The sequence below is a fragment of the Temnothorax nylanderi genome, unplaced genomic scaffold (genome assembly GCF_030848795.1).
Source record: "Temnothorax nylanderi isolate EJ_2023f unplaced genomic scaffold, tnyl_v1.0 TNYL_tig0004_pilon, whole genome shotgun sequence".
Lineage (NCBI taxonomy): Eukaryota > Metazoa > Arthropoda > Insecta > Hymenoptera > Formicidae > Temnothorax > Temnothorax nylanderi.
In genome coordinates this window covers 960,968-984,074 of record NW_027249066.1, presented here as the reverse complement: position 1 = coordinate 984,074, position 23,107 = coordinate 960,968, and the positions used below count along the sequence as shown (strand labels likewise).

At 40.5% G+C, this 23,107-nt stretch overlaps 2 protein-coding genes across 7 annotated transcripts in view; one reads left to right on the top strand and one right to left on the bottom strand.

Moving 5' to 3' along the window:
* The window catches only part of Hipk (Homeodomain interacting protein kinase), a 74,799-nt gene extending 70,981 nt beyond the window's left edge, over nucleotides 1-3,818 (bottom strand). For 2 of the 6 annotated variants that reach the window (XM_071707945.1, XM_071707918.1), the window contains exon 1: nucleotides 3,706-3,818. In XM_071707945.1, the coding sequence (XP_071564046.1) occupies nucleotides 3,706-3,732 (27 nt within the window). In that variant the 5' untranslated portion in view covers nucleotides 3,733-3,818. The remainder of the gene's footprint in view (nucleotides 1-3,705) is intronic. The other 4 variants (XM_071707892.1, XM_071707900.1, XM_071707910.1 and 1 more) reach the window with 3 other exon arrangements.
* Nucleotides 3,819-6,875: 3,057 nt separating this feature from the next.
* Nucleotides 6,876-12,660, top strand: LOC139773449 (uncharacterized). The gene is made up of 2 exons (XM_071707883.1): nucleotides 6,876-7,480; nucleotides 11,671-12,660. Exons 1-2 carry the CDS (start codon nucleotides 7,192-7,194, stop codon nucleotides 11,814-11,816), a joined length of 435 nt encoding a protein of 144 aa, XP_071563984.1. The 5' UTR covers nucleotides 6,876-7,191; the 3' UTR covers nucleotides 11,817-12,660.
* The last annotated feature ends 10,447 nt before the right edge of the window (nucleotides 12,661-23,107 follow it).

Sequence of the window (23,107 nt, the reverse complement as noted above, 5' to 3'; positions counted from 1 at the left end):
ATCGACGGAGATTCGTAAAGCTCACCGTCACGCCTTCCTCCCGCATTGTTCCGAATCTCGGCTGTACGTTTTTGCTTTCTCTCTATACGCTCTACCACAAATGGATCTAACTTCCCGAAGCTCCCCACGATATCTTTTCAAATTAAATAAGACTCGTAAAAACCGCGCAATTATCATACAGGTCCATTAAGAAACGAGATATGATGAAAAACACTCGCATCGAAGCCTCACATTTTATCGTCAGTATCCTTCGAGAGGATGAGAGCACTATTATATCATTTAACTGGACAATAATATAATAAAATTATTTAATAATAATAAAAGTTCTACTTTCTCGTGTCATTGAGTGATGTACGAATTTTAGGAATTGGTCTTCTAATCATTTCCAGTTATATAATTTATAGAACAATCGATTAAAATTCTGATATGATATATAATTATATTCTATATAATTAAGAAACTTAAACGTTAACTTCAGCCACTTTTATCGCGTGCAAAAAAACGGAAGAATGTTTGCATCACTCGTGAAAGGAAAGCATCAATTATTATCAATTCGACGTCCATAAAAATCCTGCGAATTACAGTTCGTAGCGCGTTGAAGACCTAAATTGACTGAAATTGCGGTGCCGACCTTGAGCATCGTCGTTCTCTCGAAGAACGGTGTCACTGCATTCTCGCTCGCTCTGGAAAGCAGAGCTAACTCCCAACCGGCAATTTTTCCTCGTCCTTTTTCTACATCTTGCAAGCGTTTGACGCTATATACGCGGCTCGCATCGGCGAGGAGAGAAATAAACGAGCGCGAGCTGCACGCACAAAATGCACAGCAACATCCTGCGTTAAATGTTTCCTCCGCCCCGGTTTTTGCGTCGCGTGGGTAAACTGGCTCAATAACTTGTGGTCGTTTTAGCCTCATATACACGGAGAGGCCGGTCGATGCATCGGTTAGATGCAACGCAGGATTAAAAAAATGCGTTTTTATAAGATGTAAATCTAAACGCTAAATGGCGAGTTAATTGGACTTGTAAAGACACGAGATAAAGCGAGACTTACAATAGCTTCATTTCTTCGCGCAGGACTAACGTCACGTTAGCTTTTATAGGTCATTTATCAAATGTTACGTGATCTGAATAAAATTGATAGTAATTGAGAGTTAAACAAACCGGGGCTAAATTTTATGAGCCAAATTATCTTGAAGAAGAGCATCAATCATCCGCGACTGCTAATTTAATTCTTCGCTGTCTAGCTTAGAGTGTTATAAATGTATTCAATTATAAAAGTTGCTTTTATCAAGGTTTTAATCGGATTTCGAAAGATTCGAAAACTGCGATCTTTTGCGCGCATCAAAGATGCATCCAGTCGCGGTGCTCCATACTGTTTACGACGCGTGGCTGGAATTTCAAAATTTTCAGAGCATCTGCAACCCAACGGCAGCTGTTTGCGCATATCCTATTCGCCACTTGTTCCCGATACAGTATGACAAACACGACGATGTACAGACGTCACCTCATTTCCGCCAAGAACGTCAATGCGTTGCTCCGTTAACGCATCTTCTCGGATAACGAGATTTAAAAAAAGAATTCAAAATGATATAATTCTGTCTATCGAGAGACACGGCTCTATATAGAACGATCGAGAGGTAACTGACTCCGACGACTGGGCATCTTGTAGCGAGCAGATGACGAAATGCTGCTGACCGAATGTATCAAATATCCGGCGCAAGGAGCAGTCACGCGACTGCTTCCGTTTGTCTTCGCCGTCTGATATGGACGCACGCGGCGCGTGGAAAAGGCAGTATTGTTTCCTCGCAGACGCTTTCGGATACCTGCAAATACAGGTGGCTACTCAACATGAGCTCTATTGTCCAGCTTCTGTCCTTCATCTTTTGTCGCTTTCTACACGACTTTCCTTCTTAAACGATCATCTATTATGTAGCATGGTAAAATTTCATCGTAACGATTGGTGTCTTATTAAAAAAATGGAAAAGTAGCATTTCAATGCCGATTTGCCGACTGAGCTTAATTTCTGATAAAGGAAACCTTTTTCTTTATTAACTCTTGTTCTCTTAAGAAAGTTCTCCCTTGTCGGAAGATCTATTGTTAAACCTAAAGCTGTTAAGTTATGGGTCATCTTGGTACAAAACATTACCGTCTGGTGTCTATTCAGCCTAGCTCGCCACACTCCGGTTCAGTGAAAGTTTTTCGGTTTTCTAGTTTTTACATAATAACATAATTTTCTAGTTTCCTTATAATAAGTTCAGTTTAAATTCAAATCATTTTCTTGACCTGATATTATCATAAAAATCTTATTCAGAGTCTGTATTTCCAATTTCTACAGTACATTACAAGCTTAAAAATATTAACCCTAATCCCTCCAACCATGCACTTTCGTGTCCCACGTGTTTCTAACGGTCGTTCGTTCCGGAAAACCAACGGCCGTGGAATAATCCCCCCACCCCTAAAAAAAGTTGTTATAGTAGGAAACATCAGGTAGAAATTTCAAAGTCCTAGCTCATTTACTCTCGAAATGGCAAACAATCAAAATCGCGTTGGGACACGAAAGTGCATGGTTGGAGGATTACGTCAGTGTTGTGTGTAGGTAAGTGAAAATTTTTTTTCGATAAAAATGTATTTTTGTGTATAATTTAAGCGTATTTAAAATATTTTTGTCGTTAAAAAAAATTTGACATTCCACAGAGGACTATTATGGCTCAGAGGCAGGCGGAAGAGGCAGGAAGGAGCTACGATTATAAAAAAAATTAAATTTTTTTATATAAAAAATATCGGTCACACTTCAAATTCGTCTTTTCTTATTCAGAAATTCTTTTTCTAGCATTCTTTAAGTCCTTAAAGTCCTTCTGTACCATTTAAAAATTACCAAATTTGCGGCGACGAAATTAAGTATTCCTATTTAATTAATAATTATCTCATATTTTTTTTCTCATTCGCACTACTTTTAGGTTTAATTTGCGCGTTGAACCATTAAATTTCGTCAATTTGTTCGTGAGTTATGATTTTTTAAATAAAACATGTCGTAACGTGAGTTGTTCAACATTCAATTGTTGTAAAAAAATATTTAAATAAATGATTTCCAAATTTTATTTACATTGATTTTTAGTCGAAGGTATAAAGATATTATAATAATTTTTGGGGAATTTTTCAAAGCTATTAACATATTGAAAAACGCGTGGGACTCGAAAGTGCATAGTTGAAGGAATAAAGTGGCGGAAAAAACTTTGGAGGGATTAGGGTTAATTAGAATAAAAATGACAATGCGACAAATTCGAGCGGTCTCACGGACCGGAGTGTGACGAATTAAAGATTCGAAAATAAGTGTAGCTAGCTAGGGTTAATATTAACGAGAATTCTAATGTAAAATTTACAATGAAGTTTCGCGTTTACGTTACGTTGTCTGACGTACAGAGAGTTAATACGCGGCTGGCAACAATCACGGCCAACAGCTGACCGACCATCGGTCGACACGCGGTGCGCTCTCGTTAATTTCGATGCTGAACGAAAACCACGCGAGACGCATCGGTGATCCCGCAGAATTTTCGGGGCCTTCCAAGCGGGGGCACAGACAGAATTTGCAAAGAGAGAAAGGGAGATAGAGACCGACCTGCGGAGACGTTCGTCCTTTTATATTTGGCGCATATGCTGCCAGGTGCTCACGCCGATGGCCAAAGGGTAGAGTTTCGAGTTTTCTTACCTTATTCCTCGCGGTTTCTTCACTCATTTCGTTCGATCTTCCTCACTCTTTTTTCTCCTCCATGACAACGTCAGCTGTCGATCATCTTTTCATCCGATACTTTCCTCCGTTGCGAAGTAACATCGTGCCTGCAAATGATAATAGCATGTATGGTATCATGACAAGAATGTAAGTTTGAGAACGCGTAAACAAGCTGCTGTTAGTATATTTTAAGACTGCTGTACATATTCTAAAAATAAAACTTAGATTTCTATCTCGTTAAACGCTACAAATCTTGTGAACGCTATTAATAGAATTAATATTGGTTAATTAATATAATATATATGAGTTTCCTTTCTTCTTTTAATACTTTCATCAATTTCTTGCATGAGGATATGAAAAAGAAATAAAATAAGAAGCCAACAACACAACGGTAATGTATAACCGTCTGGAATTTTCAAAAATCGTGAACACGCCGTGTCCATTAGATCGATCATAAAACCGTGAAAAATGATCGAGCCGGTAATTGTCTTCGGTACGAGTTAAAGTCGTGGCATTAGCTACATCCTGGCGTGGAACCCCTGCAGATCGGTTTCTCCCTAATTTTTGACGATGGTCCGAGTCACGGTGCACGCGGGGACCCCGCGTGTTCCGGTCTGCTTGACCAGGACCGGAAGCGGGAGCCCGATGGGGAGCGCGAGGAACTCGAAACTCGAAATCCCCCATGGGTATTGACGTTCCCGCGTTTAAACGAGGAGGAAGTCGGCATTTCCTCAGAGATCCAACGGCTGTGCCGAAACGAGAGCAGGAGAAACGATTTACGCTCCGGAGGATAACATCGAGGTTTACGCATTAATATCTGCGCGCTGTAAAGAGATTTGAAGGGCAGATTGCTCGGCAAGACACTTACTCGAATCCTTAAATCTTTATCGTGCGCATTCCTTGTTGTAAGAAACATTCCTTATATCGATGGATAATACGTCAACAATCTCGCATTCGCTACAATATCACGTTGGGAAGTAATCAGGCAGCAAAACGCGTAATAATCGGTAATAATAGCCAAATTACTGCCTCCCGTGGATATTATAAGAAAAATCTCAAGAAGCAATCACAAACCGTAATGATCGTTACGGGCGCTGGGCCATGGTGGTCACGGTGTTCACCTGTCCATGATGGAGCACGAAAGGAGTGCGCGATGCCCGCGCGTGTGCACGCATACGCACCACGATTGACGCGTTACGCTGCAATGTGCCCCATACTTTTCTGTAACGGTCGAATTTACCCCTGTCATTCGACTGGTCGTGATATAGCGGAGCCGTGACTAGACCGAGCTGCGTATATCGCGCGAGATGCTTATAATTGCGCGGTTCGAATCTCATGGCGGCGGCAACGTGCACACAGCGCATACTTATTTAATATTTGTACATCTAGATTAATATATTTATACATCTAAAAACATCCGACGACTAATAATCTTCAGAATAAAAGATATCTTGAGTGAAAATGATTTTATATGATTTTATATGATAAATCATCTTCCTTCTCAGCATCCTCGAGAACTAAAGAAAGCACGGTAAGAAAAATAGATCTTATCGCGAGAAAAAATATAAATGCGTCACAATCTACGGTTCACGGTACTGGTCACGGTTTTCAAAGGAACTGTGACGTTAGAGGGTCAGAGGTGAGACCTTGGCTTATTCTTTACATCTTGAATATCCCATATAGCAAGCGCCCTATCGTATCGAGTCGTGTTGACTTGCCATACAATGCCCGGTATTCATGAAAAATGTATAGAGAATACGCAAAAAGATAATGTAATGAGTGGCGTTAACGCAGCCTGCAATTCAAAGGCGAGGTAACGAGGAGACTTAGCAATGGAAAGCGGCAGGATATCGATCTCACACGAAAAGATACTAAATAGGCATATAATGCGATGCACACTTTACGTCATATAGGGCTAATCATACAAAAAACTGCACGATTACGGTCGCCGCGGCTCGTTCATAAGTCATGTCCACCGAAACTTTTATGCGCGCTCGAGAAAACGACGATTGCGGCGAACTCGAAGGGCGATTCTCTGCCTGGGACTTGCTTCCACTTGGTCTCTCCCTCTCGTTCTCCGGCTGCTTCACCTGCTCGGACGACCGTTTTTTCTTCTTGCTGCAGAACGCCCGACTTCCCGCAAAAATGCTCAGGGCAATCGTGCCCACGACAATTGGACGAACTCTGTCCTGCAGTTTCATTGGTGCGCGCGCTTATGTACAGGATCAAAACCGCCTATTCTTCCATAAACTTTTCTGGAGAAATATTATTCAATTTCTAAATCTCGCCTCAAACTGGATCTAAATAGAAAGACCAACTTTTTGTATAATATCGATCTAATATATAGCGTCGAGTTCGATCCAATATTTTATCGAAATAATGTTTACAAAAGAAATAAATAAAATAACTCATTTATAAACAAAATCTAATATACATGTACTTATATGAAAATGCAAATTATTTTGTACTTATTACATGAGGCTTTTATTTAAAATCTATTTTTTTATGGATTTCTTAAAAGTATCTACTTAAAAAGCGGATAGATTTTAAGAAATTAATTTTCAGAAATAATATATCGATTTAAGAAATAGATTTTAAATATATACTGATTTGAATAAAAATGAAGATAGAGAGTAAGCTGCGGGAACAATGTCAAAGAAACTCGTTCCGTGCGCTCCCGCGATCGATAAGGGCACCGACGCAAATGCGGAAAAAAGCTCGACGGAGGAAAGATTATTTTGAATCCCATCGCGACACGCTCGAATCACGATCGTGATCATTCTATAGTCGTGCTACTTAGAAAAAGGGCAAAAAAAGCTTCATGGTGCGCGCGCGCTCTTCCCCACCACGAGAGATCGCTTAGCATAATCCGTTGGACGATTTTGAACGGAGGACGCGGTGGCGAGGGTATACACGTGGAAAACGCGGGCATTAGAAGAGGAAGGCGCGAGCCGGTGCCGTGCGCGCGACGAGGACGTCGCTACGCAAAAATTCGCGCCATTTTTCGTGCGCAGCCCGTACGGCGCGCCAATCAGATTTGAATTCAAACGTCTGGTGGAAGGGAGCACCGGACCTCGTGGCTTCGCTCAAACGGATACGAGCTGGCCGGCTTCCACCGACTCAGAACGATCCCAGCAGAACCAGTCTGGCCGTGGTACGGTGAGGATTGAGGGTCGATTGGTCTTGGACGGAGCCGCTCAACATCGCGCGAGCCCGTTCGAGAATCGAGGCGGAAACTTCACAGAAAAGTCGAACGGATCGGCGGAATTTACGCGGCCGAGGATTCGCCCGCTCATCCGGAATACGCCGAACCGAAGAACCGGAGGAGGCTCGACGCCCGTGGTGTCGTATTCGCTGGAAAACGTAGAAGCGCGTGGGTACGTACTTTGAACTGTGAAACGAACGTTTCCCGGGGATCCGCTCGCTCGACTACGCGCACGGTGGAAGCACCAAGAAGTTCCCGAAATGCTGGTAGCCTCGATCTGTCACGAAATCTACTACACGGTGTTGCCCACGACCATGACCTCGCGAGTACCACGCTGCCTCTTCGGCCGGCCGAACTCGCGGGAGACCATCGAGATGCTCCAGGAGGCCCTAGACGCGGAGAGGAGCAAGTTCGCCAGGAGATGGGGAGTGGATCCCTGCTCCGAAGAAAATAAGGAGAATAATTACCAGAGGCGGAACAACGAGAGGAGCGACCGGTCGCCCGGCAAAAAGCGAAGTAATCCGTATTCAAGGCAGACCAGCATTCACGGTGAGCAACATTTCTCTCTCGCGAAATATCAACGCGCGAACTTTATCGGCGATCGCTTAGCGGCAATTTGGACGCGCGAACGCGCCGCGTCGCGCCGCGCCGCATGCATTTACGCTCGCGGAATATGCATGAGGGAGCATGACTCACAGGACACGTTCGACAAGTTTCCCCTGGACGGACAGCGCGCGAAAATTCCGCGGAATGCATGTATATTACGCCGCGAAAGTAGGTCGGCCAATATCGTCTTCTTCAGTTTAATGGGCGCGGACATGAGAGTCTAAAAATATCTCTTACACATAATTCAATATGGCATGCCGCTGTAAAGTTTATTGAGGTGGGAACAGAATTATGTAATGATACTAGCGCAGTATGGTAATGGATATTCGGATACTTGCGACTTGTAACCAACGCGTCGTTAAGAAAGCTAACCCCGACGTTCAAATCAGCTTTCTTTAACCAATAGACTGCTACTTACAATTAGCCTACTGGATGACGCTGGAATAATAGGATTGCGAATCTATCGTTCGTGGCGTCGTAGAGACGGAGCCGCGGCTTTTTGGCGGGAAAGACGTGACGAAGAAAGGGAAGCCGAGCGCGCAGACGCGCAGACCTGGTCGCGTGGCTCCGACCTGTTTTCTTATTCTAAGCCCGCCGCCTCTTCCGCCTTTTCTCCTCCTCTCTCCTCTATAGCCATCCCTCGCCAGAATACTCCCGGCTACCCGTCTTACGCTCTCTTTGACCGATTCTCTTTTACCCCGTCGGGCTGTCGTTTCTTACGCCAGAAGCATGCGTCGTAAACGGGTCGCAGACCCGTTGCCGCGATATTCCATCAAGTGGTCGAAATCTTGAACTAAAGATTTGTCAATTTTTTTTTCTAAAGACGATTTACAAAACATACTAACGAATTTCCATAAATTTTATTTACGAATGCTATAATCAGTTTGGGAATTTTGTTGTAAATAAAATCCAATATGTGAGCACAAGGTTGGATTTAAAATAAATCTCGCAGTACTTTTTAATTATTTACAAAATGTAAATGTTTAACTTTTGCAATCTTCGTCGATGATTGTTTAAATTATAGAATTATGTAATTTATACGGTTTGAAAAAAGTTTTATCCAAATATAGAATATTTTGGAGTGTTAGAATATTCAATAAGTTGGGAAGTAATTAACAATTATAGCTCCGTTTAAAAAAATTAATTGGTCATGAAGTTCTACTTCTTTTTTAACTCAATTTCATCATTTATTTGGGAAAGCGTTCATAGACTTCTACGCAGCAACCAAATATATCTGGAAAAAAAATACTGGCGTTATCACGAAAAGATAAGTGGACACGTGTGGTGCACGATCGTGAGAAGCGATCAGTCGCCGGTTCAACTGCAGGGTGCAGTTAGGGAAGGAACGTCGCGATCGGGAATGAGATCACGCTTATGAGTCATGCGTCTAAGGTGGGCGACACGACGCCGACGTACCTGTAGGACACCGTGAGTCATCGAAGGGCCCCAATTTCCAAGGAGTAAAAAAGACTCGCGATTGCATTCCTTGGATTCCTCAGGCATGACGCAATCATGCCCGCCTTTCTTCACCTTATCGCATGAATTCTTGTGCACAATGGATATTTTATTTACTCGACCAAGTGCAAAATTTTGCATGGCTTTATACACGAGACCGTTAATATTGGGCATATCGCATGTCTCCGGATCGAATGTAACTTGTTTTCCGGGAGACAAGCTTAAAAAAAAGAAATGAATTATTTCCCGATGAGCGGGTAGATCGGCTCTAATATTCTTTTTGAAATTATGTATATATAGGAATTCATAGTGGTTCGCAAGTTAAAGAAATCATCCGTACGTTGAAACACGCGTACGCGATAATCTTACCGTGGGCGGGAAACCTATGGTTTCTCAACCTCGAACCGAGATCCTCTACCTATTTGCACTGATAATCCCCCACACGGTGACTTCTTGGGCTGGAACACAACGAGACCCTCGAAAATTCAACAGAGCGGCACGGCGCAACCAGCTCTTTTTCCACCGACACCTGTTAGCCCTTGCTAAGGGCCCATGACGACTGGAACGTCTTTTCCCACGATTAAATCAGACCCGCGAACACGCGATACCATGCCGCGCGGGACCTTACGAAGGTCGCGCACCACCTGCTGGGACAAGTTGCACTTGATGCAAATACAAGGACTAAATACACTAATTCGCACTCTTCTCTTTCGCGTATCTAACATCTTCAAGAAACTGACAGGATTTATTAATTTGACGATGTAAAATACAGCACACACACACACACACACACACACACACACACACACACACACACACACACACACACACACACACACATATATATTTAATTTCTCCTAATAATTTACCTATTGCCCTAACAACTTTAATCATCACGTATTTGCATTTTATCCTTGTATTTATCCTGAGGTTTAAACAAAGTTATCAAGATCTACATAAAATAAACAAATTTGTCAAGTACAGAAATATATTTAAAAAAATTTTCATCTTTTATACCTCTCTGGCCCAAATTACACGAGAATTACATTGAGAATGCTAAAAGACGCTCTATTTCGATCATCTACGATTAACTGGAGGAAAAGAAAGCACGGATTGTATAGCAAAAATGAAGGATAATCGCAATATTATTCTTTCCATGTCGTGGAATAGAAAACTCTCGATCACAATCCTGAGATATTGACAAAGAGCTCTTTCGATCGCGACTTAAAGCAGACTTCGTGATCCGTTTGTGTGGTTTCGCTGTAAAATCGAAGACGCCTTATAGGGAGTAGGATTCAAACGAAATCCTTCGCTCGGGTAAAGAACGCGCCAGGAAGATCGCGTTCGGATCCGCGAACAAAAGAAAATTTTCAGGACGGAATCACGTACGAGACATATGGACAGGTAAGCGTCGAGCTTTCTTCGGCGCATCTAGGATCTATATTTCGTGGCACGTTGAGGCGTGGAAACAGCTGTTGACAAGCGAAATTGTTGAACGCGAATGGAGGAAAAGGGAGAAAGAGAGAAAAAGAGAGAAAGAGAGAGAAAGAAAGGACGTTGGTCGAGGAACAACTCGGTTTCGCGCGCCATATGGCGGACCGTTGCCAAAAAGAGAGAAGCGCGGAGAAAGGATCAAGTCCTCGACATATGGCCGTTGTGTGGATTTTTTTAACCTTTTTCACATCGATTTATCGGTCCAAACTGCGTTCCGTTTGTAATGTCGATTCGCGAACGCTAATATTCCTCAATACTTTAAATACGTCGTGGATACGAATAACCGATTAAAGCCCAGTTTCACCAACGTCGATTAACTGTAACCTTCGATTAAACTCACTCTTCGTTTCTTACTAACTGTCCCCTTTAGAAAGAGACAAAGAGTGAGTTTAATCGAAGGTTGCAGTTAATCGACATTGGTGAAACTGGGCCTAATTCGTATTCCGCGCCGTGCGGAACATTAAGAAAAAATCAATCAAGATCTTCGAACTTGGCCAAAGTAGCTATCATAAAAACACAGTCGCGATAATATGAGATGATCTTAGCTGTAACAGAAACATAAATGAAAACTTAACCGAAACTAATGCTAACTGTAAGCCACGAGGTGCGAGCGGTTCTCTTCGGTTCGTTTCATGTACTTCTGTTTCATAGACTTTCTATGACAAAACAAAAGGTGCAAACGCGATTTTTATGTCCTTCACATTTTTGTCAGAGCGTCGGAGAAAAGAGCAGATTTCCAAACCGGTGCTGTTAACATTAAGTCGCACCTGTCAAGTAGTCAGTCAGAAAAAGAGAGAAAAGCAGAAAGAAACGAGGGTAGGGCGCTCAGGTGGCTACCTGATCGAACTAGGGTGCTCCCTAAGACGAAGTCTTTGTTGTGGAAATTTCGTACCTCTCCTGCACGGTGTTCCTATACAGGTTACGCTATGTCGCCATAACGTGGATGACCCTGCCGATCCATGAAACGTAGATTACTACGGAACCTTGAGAATATACTTGTTACGAACAGCTTCATGTGTTTCTGCACAGAGATATATCTATTCATACGGCGCGGCGCGGAACGTATCAAATGGCTTCTTTATTAATTTCACTTGTTTTAACGTAATATCGATATCATGTCGTAATCTTTTATGACGCTTAAATAATACGTACTTCATAATAACCGTTCAATATTTTTGTTACAGATTACTGGCGTGCTCGAAAAGTGTGCGACGTGAATAAGAAACCGTTGACGACCACGATGGACGTGTCGAAGCAAAATGTGGAATCGTCGAAAACAACGAAGACGACCACTATGACAACCACAACGACGATAACGAAGACCACGTAGAAGACGACGTTGAACTGATGTGAACGCATATTCTCTGATCCTGTGCATACGTGCGGTTTTCTCTTGTTTTGCTGCGGTGGCGAAAAAAAACCGCCATGTTAACTTAAATATGCCGGGCGACAAAAAGACCAACGCTCGGAAGCAGTTTAGTTTAAAATTACTTAAAAAATTAATATATTTTGCACTTAGCGGATTACTAAAATATTATTTAAATATTATTTAAATACTATTTTTGAAATGATAAAAGACGTACTGCACAAAAAGTAATGAAATGTGAGCATATCTTAGGCGCGGGGTTTTATCGATCGTTTGCGTAAACTGAATTTCGTCTGCGCTACCAAAATTTGTATATTTGTTCCCTGGTCTTTCGAGCATTATACATATATTATCATCGATCAATTATTGAAATAATCTTCTCTAGAATTAATCGCGACGGACGTATTGATTAATTTTTGTAAATAATTCGTCAAGTGATTTATGGAGGTTTGGATGGACTTCACCGCCGTAAGAATCGCGTTTGCTGATTAAAATGTCCAAATGACAAACCGTTGTATCAATTTAAAGCGCGACATGATTTTTAACGAGCTCGACTATACAAAAGACTTTTCACGGCGGCGACGATCCATCGAGAGCCTGAAACGGTTGGTTCCACGACGAAGCCAACGATGCAGCGCCTCCAAAGACTATATTTGATTACAAACGTCAATTCGCAACTCCGCACTCTCGTCGCATGAGAGACAGGAGACTGTCCTATGTACATGTCGTCTTAGAATTAAGAGAGAAAGTTCTCTAGTCATCTAGTCATTATAAGCTAGTAATAAACTATTGTGCTTTCATTCCTGCATATTGTGTTATTATTTCTTTAGCCTTGCCATTATATTAGGTACATATATTATAAATATTTTATAATCATGTTATTATTGTGAGATGTATGCTATAAGATAACAATTTTATACAAAGTAAAAAAACTGATAATTTTTTTAAGTTACATAAAAAAAAATATATATATATATATCTCATCTAACTTATTAAGATGATTTATACGTAATCTTTCATATTTTATTTTTTCTATTTACACGCATTTTATAACGGTACGCGAATATGAATATTGTAATCTCTTATCATATCATCTCTTATGTATTTTGCATAAATCTTCTTTCGGCTAATATTCTTTCGGTTAATGTAACATTAATTCTATAAAGCAAAAATTTAAAGTCTAATCTTTATGGGATAGTAGTTATTTCGCACAGTACTACCGCTGTAATATTTGTTCCACGTTATCACCCCAAGTCTTTTAAATTAATGATACGTTATACAGACGTTAAAACGTGGCAGGCGAATCGACATTATCTGATATTCCATCGACACGTTTTAGGGTAATCGACACGTGGAGGCCGAGTCGAAATCATCGAAAATTAGACAGCTGAGCAACACGAATCGTGCTTTGTAACGAACATTTTGTAACATCCACCTGGACGCGTGCCATGGTGGTCCCGATGAACGCATGGGGGTAAAACTATAGGGTGACACGAAAACTGTTGCAATACACATGGTAATCAATTACTCACGAAATATTTTTAAAATTTCATAAAAGTTTTTAATACAGCAAGAAGGAAAAAGAAGAGAATAGATATTAAAATAAAGTTTTATAACTTGTATATTTTCAAAATAATATAAATGAGAAGTATAATATTTCTAAAATAATAAACCTAACATCTTTTTTGTAAATTTTTATAGTTTTGAGGAAATTTTGTGTGCCACTTTATACAATATTTATTTAAAGCACAATTATGGTAAACATATAAATTAAATAACGAAAGTATCTAAATATCTATGAAAATAATCTTGCGTCAACTTCGAGATAAAATATATCGCTACGTGTAATCTTTAATACAAATATATTATTCTTTAGCTCATATACATATACATTTATGTAGCAAAACAACGTGATTGTGAAACGTAGGTATAATTTTACAATAACGACAACACATAGCAATATTTTTAACGGCACCCTGTGTAGGTGGGTAGTTTACTTATCTGTACGTCGATACGAGCATGGGGGTGACTCGGCATGGTCGCTATATGGTTAATTATAATGCACGATGCACCGCAGGGTCTTCCACCTATGGGGGAACTCCGCGAAGGGAAGGCAGCTGGTTCATAGTTTTAATGGCTGTCATCCTAGCTGGTCATTTCGATAATGGTAACTAATACGATGCCTCCCGAATACGGAACCATACCTGCGTTAAATCGAATATCGACGAAACGTTGCTTCATAAATGGATTTTCGACCGTTAGACCGTTGCAACGGATGAGTACACGTAGCATCTACCGAGTGATTGATGGCAAATCACCGAAACGTGTGAATTATGCTTTGTACAAATATACATATCGCTCATTTGCTACAACAATGACATAACTCAGAAAACAAAATTTTCCAAAAAATAAGTTTAAATGTTTTGAATCATTAAAATTTGTTAATATTACTTTTAAATGCGATTTTGGTGCAAAATTGACTGTAGAGGAACAAAAACATCTAGCTATATATTAGCTCTTCATTCAGTGTATTGAATTTTCATCCTTCTTTTGCAAACTGTTAAAAAATGACAATTTTTGTTATGTCATTGTTGCAGCAAATAAGCGATATACGCGTTCTGAAAATTTTGTACTAATTTTCTTATCTATTAATTTACGCATATTTCCAATTATCTGTGTAATATTATATTAGTGAATAAAAATATTAAGATGACATTAATATTACCATGTAATTTAAAATTGTAAATAACATATTGCTTCGAATTTTGGACTAAATGATAGATCGATTAAAAATAGATTTTAAGCCGTTCGTGACTTTGAAATTCAAAACTTCCCTTAGTTCCATCAGACAGGACATGTCCAGGTGTGCTGTTGAATGTACACTTAATGGGTACCTATCGCTGATACACGTGTAATGCGCCCCACCGCACGTTTAATTGATTGAATTAGCTATAGAACCAGTTTAGATCGGGACAGCACCTGATCGTAACAAAGTCCCGACTGATCGATTTTGACGAATCGCTTGCGATTGCCACTGGACGATCTATCAAACAGTTCTTTTTACTGTACAAAGCTATCAATCATTTTTTTAGATTTATGCTTTCATTACTTGGTCTGACAATGGAACAAATTCATTACTAATGGAGCAAGTAAAAGATTTTAATCCGAGATACAGAGAAACTCTCTTTTCCATATTTTTCTTTTTTTTTAATGTTTTGAAAACCGATAAAATATTCCGTAGGTACATATTCTGTCATTATATTCTCAATTTAGAATAAAAAGACTCAGCTAGAAAAAAAGGATTGTATCGTCTCATCCATCTTGAAAATGTCACGTATTACAATAATCGTGTACGAACATCATGATAAATTACCAGTAATCGTTCGTATATTGCTTCCGATCTTTTACAAACCGTATCTACAGCAGCAGATCAATGCCACAAACTTTAACGGTTCGTTCACACTCCCGTGAAAAACTTGAACTGTCGTCCAGACAAACGGTTGGCAAGAAAACGCGTGTCGGCAACGGCGATAAATTGCAATCTTTACGGTGGGTCGGGGCGGTCCTAAATGAGAGGGGTAAATGTCCGATCGAGGATCACCAAACGATGTCCACAATGGCCAAAATGAACTCGCCCAGTAGCATTTCGCTTTCTAACGGCAGCACGTGTCCATCCACGTATCTTCCCCCCGCGTGTGTCTACCATATATTAACTAATACCCTGTAAACACGCGCTCGAGAGAAGGTCCAGCAGGCCGCTCTAATTAAAGGACATTCATATCGAGAGACCCGCTTCGTCGACCCCTTTACTTTCGGCTTTCGCGAAAACTGGTTCGAGTGTCCGTTTGGCCTGGCCCGCCACGCGAGCACCTTGCCCGTTTTTTTTTGCATATGATTTGACACTTGAATTTTTAGTACCTGGCATTTATGTCTACCAACAGTCATTGACATTTTAAAATAAGAACTTTATAATAAAAAAAAGAAAAAAGAATTAATAATTTTTTAATTTATCTCATGTACAGATAAAGAGACATTTGTGTGAAATAACACATTTGAAGTTCGCTACGACTTTGCACCATGGCGATCAATTAGCTATGGATGTGAAATACGTTTAGATACAAATTATTGCAAAAAGTTTCTCATATTTTAAAAAATTTGACATAAAGATAAACACTCTAAAATTAATTAACTTTTATTAATTAAAATAATTGCTACATATTGAAGAGAGAACTTAAAATGTCAAAAAGTAAAAGTCTTTAAAGAATTGTTTCTCAGTTCCCCGCGATTCTCAGTAGGAAATTTATATCAATAACTTTATTTACAACGAAATAGATAAACACTTGATAGAAAATTCCTGCATCAATATAACAATTATTGAATTCCTAATTATATGCTCATTATAGTCATTATTCTGAAAATACGTCGTACCTATTCAAAGAGTGCATCGCCAAGACAAATCATGCGATGCGTCTTTGCAATTTTAATCGTCGTCTTTGATTGCCGCTACGTTTCATCGTTAAGCTGACAATAATCCCATTGGCAACTATAAAAACGATGAAGATATTATAAATCTGTCAATGGTACTTGCACGCTGTTCGAGCTCAATGAAATAATCGCGTAAGTCACTCAACTGTTTGGAGAAGAAACCGTTTCTTTCTTACCGTTTGCATTCCATGACCGTCGATGAGTCATGATTTATTTATACCTAACGATTTACGATCACGATTGATTAAGCAAATGTTTGGATACTGATTGCACGCAGACTTCTTCGGTTAAAACTGCGCGCATTATTGGAATTCTTACTCGATGGTACATGGTACATAAACCGAATGCAAAAGTACATCGTAGATACCGAATTTCTATAACTTGTTCTCAAATTCTCCTTCTTCGCGGACTATAATACAAAAATATAATACAAAAAAAAAACAATACAAATATAATATATAAATACAAAAGGACTAATAAAATCGATGACGCAATTAAATCGATGACGCAAACGATAGAGAGAGATAAAAAACGATTCTCTGTACGGTGCATTTCTCCGGCGATGAAATTTCAGTCGGCATGAATTTCCCCTCGCGTCGAAGTTCGATCGATCCATCGCCGATGGATTATGGTTACACAAAGTAAGTGCGTTCGTTTGCGACATGCGGTTCCCCCCAGGGATGTCTCACGGAGGAGACCTCTCCTCCGATTCTCTTGGCCGGTGGACCAAGACACACCGCAAAAACTAACCGTATCGAGTCGCTCAGGGTTACGAATCACCGAGCCAGCAGCGTCCTTCGTCCTGTCTCTCACGGATCCTTGTGAGAATCGTCGCGAATTTGATCACAATCGTGACTTGTTCTCCTGGATCACAACAGAACAGACGATGGCAAGGCTATTTCCAGACTCTTTCCAGCAAGCGAGCCGACGCGAATTACTGTCCATCTGCCCCGCCGCGACCAAGGTCCCTGAACCATCATTGACCATATCCAATTTTACGTTCACTTGAACCTTCGTTCTCCTTTCAATCTTTATATATTTTTGACTCTATTCTTAGCACAATGAAATATATATTTGCTGTTCGTTGGATTTGTAATTTTTTTATGTGTATTTACATTAATGTACATAATATACTGTCATCTAACTGTTTTCCCATTTCCTGAAGGATATATTCCGATGAGAAAATGACATATTAAAATGTAAATAGAATTAAATTTAGTATATTTGATTTTAAGATAAACGACAAGCGTGGTAATCGGTGATAACGGATATCATCTAAACGATTGTATAAATATGAGTCGTGTGAAAATCTAATAAGAAAAACTAATAAGTAAATAGTAGATGGCTAAACGACGTGGCTCGTAAGGAAGGAGGACCGCTGGCAGGATGCCTCGCCTAGATCCTGTCTGGAAGTCCTTCGGAGCGTGAAATCACTTCCAGCCTGAATATAAAGAGCGAAAAAACGAGTGTCCGTTTGTGTTTCGATCGTTCCGTACCACCGCCTCCGCAACTGCGCTCGAGATCATCGCGCGCCTGCTAAGCTTCTTCCCTTCGTGCGTCGCGTCGTGGACTTTGATTACTTTCTCCGGCACTCGAAGGGATCGCCATTAGCAGCAGTTAAGAACACGGCCTGAAGATACAGCTACGACGAACGCATTAGTCGAGCAATGTGGCCAGAAGTCTACCTTTTTATCAACTTCGGTTTGCCAATTTAAAACTTCATTAATGTCAGGGTGCATTTCAGTTACAATATTTAACAAGAATCTATTTTAAATTCTGATTAAGCCTTCATCGTTAAAAATACATTATTCTTTGACGCTCGATAAATAAATCTCTATTAAATATTGTTTAATTTCAAATAAGTTACAAGCGAAACAGAAGCATTAAAAGAAAAGGTTAAATTGTATACGAGGTTTTATTTTATACAGAATTTTATTTGTTCAAAATATATCGAAAGTGTCGGCAGCAAAAGTTGTGCGAATGAGCTGTAAGTTAAATTCTAAGGTTGTCTCAGAGCGAGGTTGATTGCCTAATGAAAACTGACAGCCGGTATCGGTTTTCGTTTCGGATACATTTTTGATTACCCGTCGAAAGTGCGGCGCACTCCGTCGAGATAACGGCGAACGAGCGAAACGAGAGGAGGAGAGCGACAACGTTTTAAAGTTATCACGAAGGAATCGCCGCTCAAGAAAAAAGAAACGGTTAAAAATTTGTTGCCAAACAGGTTAACGTACTCTTATGACTCGTGACGCGCGGTAATGTCGCATCCGGTTTACTGGCGACTTGAAGGAAAAAAAAACGTTACGAGAGCGTTCTTTGTGTGTAACGCGGGCCAGACGGTCACACTTGAAACTTAAAGCTGATAATATCCTTTAGATTTCAAGAGCGCGGAAGTTTCTGAAATATACATTTCCAGAATCTCAATATATACAGTCCTAAACTAAATTGCGTTTTCACAAATAGTCGGAAGATTATTTTTCTTTTTTTTTTTACATTTATTGACTTATTCAAGATGTTTCTTATTCCTATTCTATAACTGCATTCTGCATGCGTGACGTGTCAATACGCATCAACGTACTAGATCTTTTTAAATCAAACGACGTGCACGTTTTCAAAAGTGTCGCGGCTCAGCGAATTAGAGTTTCCCCCTTTTTCCGGAAATAGACTTCCTTTCTCGACCGATACTCCCTCGCTGCCCGACGTACACCCCAATGTTTCTCCTCATCCGATGCCCTCCTGCAGTCATACGCTCGTCCCGAGTCTATAAATAAAATCGACGGCTCCGCGACGCGCCGCCGTATGCGTGCAGCGTGCACTGGGGTCGAAATCCACCGAGTGGTGTGTTCCACTTATAAATAGACGTACGTAAATGGATTAACCGCGGCGGAATGTGCAGTTCGGTGCCCAAGTCCCTTTAAAACGTGGAAGAACGACCGCGGCACTAACGGAGCGCCACGCACCGTTCTGCACCTCGCTGACGAGAAGCACGCAGCATCAGTCGGTGCGATAAACTTGCGAAGAACGGTTCCCTCATCGGTGAATTTTAATATCTCGATATATCATGACCAATGTTCGTATGTACAGCGTAATTTTTCATAATTGATCGTGCAACCGCGGTTCTCTCGGTTTCTACAGTTTGCGATAGAATCTTGTTAGCAGCGAGAAAGGTAAGTCAAAATTGCTCGCGTAGCGTGACGAAAAAAGCGGAGTAATTTTAGATACAAGACCGTTTTGAATAATATTTAATTCCATTCCAAGTTAAGAATCGTCGTCTTTCAGATAAAAGTTGACAATATACCGTACTACAGATTAATCATAATACAGCTTTTGTTTGAAGAATAAAGATTTCCTGCTTCAAACTTGTATACTTCGAAAGTACTGTCATTTAAAATTGCTTTATATTCATATCTATCCCGCGTCTATTTTGTCCCAAATCGAACAAATACATTTTGTGGAATAGAATTCTTAAACATTTTATCAAGTTCAATTATTAACTCTAGTTAGATAAAACTCTGTTAGTTTGATAGTGCAACGAAATATCTGCGTTTTTTTTTCACATCGCACCGCTAATCTGCAGAAAAAAGAGGAGTTAGTCGAAACTCTGATTAATATATTAACTAACGCGTCGGCGGTCATTTCTTAATATCTTGATGGTACGCGTACCGCATCCTGATGTGACATGCATATGCCTGTTCGGTCGCACATAATATCTGGAGTAGATATGTGTGTGACATACACACACATCCGGCCGATATCTCACTAAAATTACACGAGGCGATCGCATGAGATCATGGTGTCCGTTCTGCGTAACAACAATGAGCTGGACGTCACAGCATATCCACGCAAAGTGAACTTATAAAAGTATACCGCCGCGAAATGTATCGCGCAGAACGTGCGATCCTGCGGTCGCTCTCGCGTCCGGGTAATTCGTAATAACCAGGGAGACAAGAGACAGATCGAAAAACGGATGTAAGTGGGTCTGAGGAAGAAGAGTGAAGGGGGTTGCGCGTGACTAGTGTTACATACGGGATTTAACAGTGTAACGTTACGTTCGTTGGACGGGGCCCTTTCCTGCGCTTCTCGGATTCGCGGCGCGGGTCTTGGATTTCTCGCGGGAGGGAAAGGAGGTGATTGTGTGTATTGGGGTTTTAAATTCCGGGCCAGGTTGAATGCGCCCACAGGCTTTCCTCTATGCGCCGTTTCTCCTCGATATCGAGGACAGTATCCACGTCATCGACGAGACAGGACAATACTCGTCGCGCGTCCGTGCTCGCGTGACGCCTCACCAATGATCGCGGCGAGAGCACTCGCGACCGGAAATCGCGCTAAGAAGCGTAAGATAGGGGAGAACTTACATTTCCACCAGGCTGGGCGATATTTTTAACACTTAATGAGTGACATGCCTCATTTGGGAGTCCATGAAGATAACGGAAAAATAAAAATATCTCTTCTCATTGTGCATATGTAAATTTATAGTTACGATACTTGAATGATCTCATAAAGTAATGTTGAACAAGATAAGTCCAATTTAAACTAGATAAATGCCCTTATGATGTTAAATATGCATATAACGCAAATATCTCATCAATAATAATTGGTATGGAAACAATTATTGGTATCGAAAAGCAATTCGAGTAATTAACTAGTACTTATCGCTTATTTACGTTGAGTAAAGCTTATCAGAAAAATATTTCTCTTTTTACAAATTACAACAATTATTTAGCAAAGCATAATCATAAAGATTGCCATGATAATTTTATAAAGATACGAAGGAGAAAGAAAAGCAACTCGTATCATGTTATCTTGACCTAGGATCGGATCATACCCTCTCGGTATAAATGCGAGTTCTCTGAACATGTGTACTCGAGCAATTATGTGCAATTAAAATTTATATGCTTTGGTATATACAGCGCAGTACTCTCCGTGAATATTCTCGGGTGGGAACGGGAATGATAATTATCCTCCTACTTTTCTTGATAATGTTTTATGCGTACAGAAATACGAATAAATTAAACAAGAAACGCGAAATGAGAAAACGAAGATAAGTGAAATTTTTTATAATCAAGCGACTGAAAGGCGAGAAATCGGTCTTTTTCTCCACATTTAATTGTATCGGTTTTTATCTCGGTTAACACGCTGACAATTCCGTTGTGTATCGTACCATTGTGACGGAATTCATAAAAAAAAGTCACCGATATCTGCGCGGCTCTTTCGAGTTCCAGACAGTGCGAGAGCAAATATTTGGGAATCTCTAAACGAGGATGTGCCGAAAGTGCTAAGTGCTGCGCTCGTGCCTCATGTGTCTGTAAAATTCATCGGATGCACGCGACGCGCGACGCTTTCACCGCCAGCATTATCTTTCTCTTAAATATTTCATCGTATGTGTCGTACCGCCATTAAATAGAATGTTTATGCAGTTGCGTTATCAATAAAAAATATAGCACGAATAACATAAAACAATTATCTCTAAACTCGAAACGTATCATACTCGTTTGTGAACAAGAAATTGTAATTTTTAAAGATGAATTCGATAGACGTACTGCGAAGAGAAACTCAAGTAGTAGTTGAAAATGAAAGACGAATTCGACAAAACAAAAAAGTGCAGTTTCCGTTCTCGACGTATTAAAATCACAAAAGAATTGTCGTCTGATAATCTCCTTTAAGGCGTGGGACGCATACGCGTCACTGACCTGCCGCAAATAAACGTACGTTACGCGAACGAAATAACCTGCCGAAATAAACTACTAAACGATATTCCACGTCCGCGACCTACGTAAATCTATTTTCGTCTAGTGGCACGAGATCCAAGGGGGCGGTTAGAATTGTAAGATGGTTGTGTCTTGATTCTGAGAAAAGAATCGATAGCCCGAGATCCTGAATAAAAACGCAAGAGGACACGATCGAATGACTTCTCACAAATTATGTCTAAATAGTGCGCAGAACGTGTTTTTTTTTTCCAAACAATGTCACGGTCCATAAATTTCAAAGGTAAGTTTAAAAACTGTATAATCGAGAGCTCATTGAAAAAAAATATAACCAAATGAGGGGGAATATATCTAGGAAGACGTTTCACGCGATATAGAGACTACGCCGCTCGATATAATGTAGATCGCAATTGCGTGCCGTAACGTTAATTATTAAAGGGGTTCCCGAGATAATTAACCGGCCGATAGCGATCATCGACATCGAAACGAAAGAGCGTTGAGGAAATCTCTACGATCCTACGGTAATTTCTAGTTCACATTCTTACATGAGATACACATACCGCGAGGTGAAGGACTCTTTAACGACGCTTGTTTACGGAACACACAATCCCCCAACAATACGCGTTTTCTACAGCAATATATATTCGAAAGTTGCATATTTTATTAACGCGTATCGTCCAAATAATTACGTGCGAAATATAAAATGTTAATTAACTGTGATGTAAAGATAATTTTTTAAGGTAACATTTAAGCTATTTATCCAATTTCTTTCTCGCTTTATTTCTCCTCGTCTTTCCTTCTATTTGCTCGTACGAAGAAACAGAACCTCCGTTAATATCTAGCAGTGATTCACTTTTTCCGAGCATTCCGTGATTTCTTCGTCTATCCCGCGACCTCCCTTCGCACACTTATAAACGGCTGTAGCTTGTAGCGGAGACAGATTGGACGCACATGAGGCCGCGCGCGCGCGCGCTTTGACTTTTCTCGTGCAGCTTTCCGCCCCTGGAGACGTCGCGGCTGCCAGATGAAAACATCCGACAGGAAATATTCCCCCTGGATCAGGGG

Coding starts and splice junctions, on each gene's coding strand:
- LOC139773449 (XM_071707883.1), top strand. CDS start 7,192: ATGCTGGTAGCCTCGATCTGTCACGAAATCTACTACACGGTGTTGCCC. Junction 7,481..11,670: donor AAGGCAGACCAGCATTCACG/GTGAGCAACATT, acceptor TTTTTGTTACAG/ATTACTGGCGTGCTCGAAAA.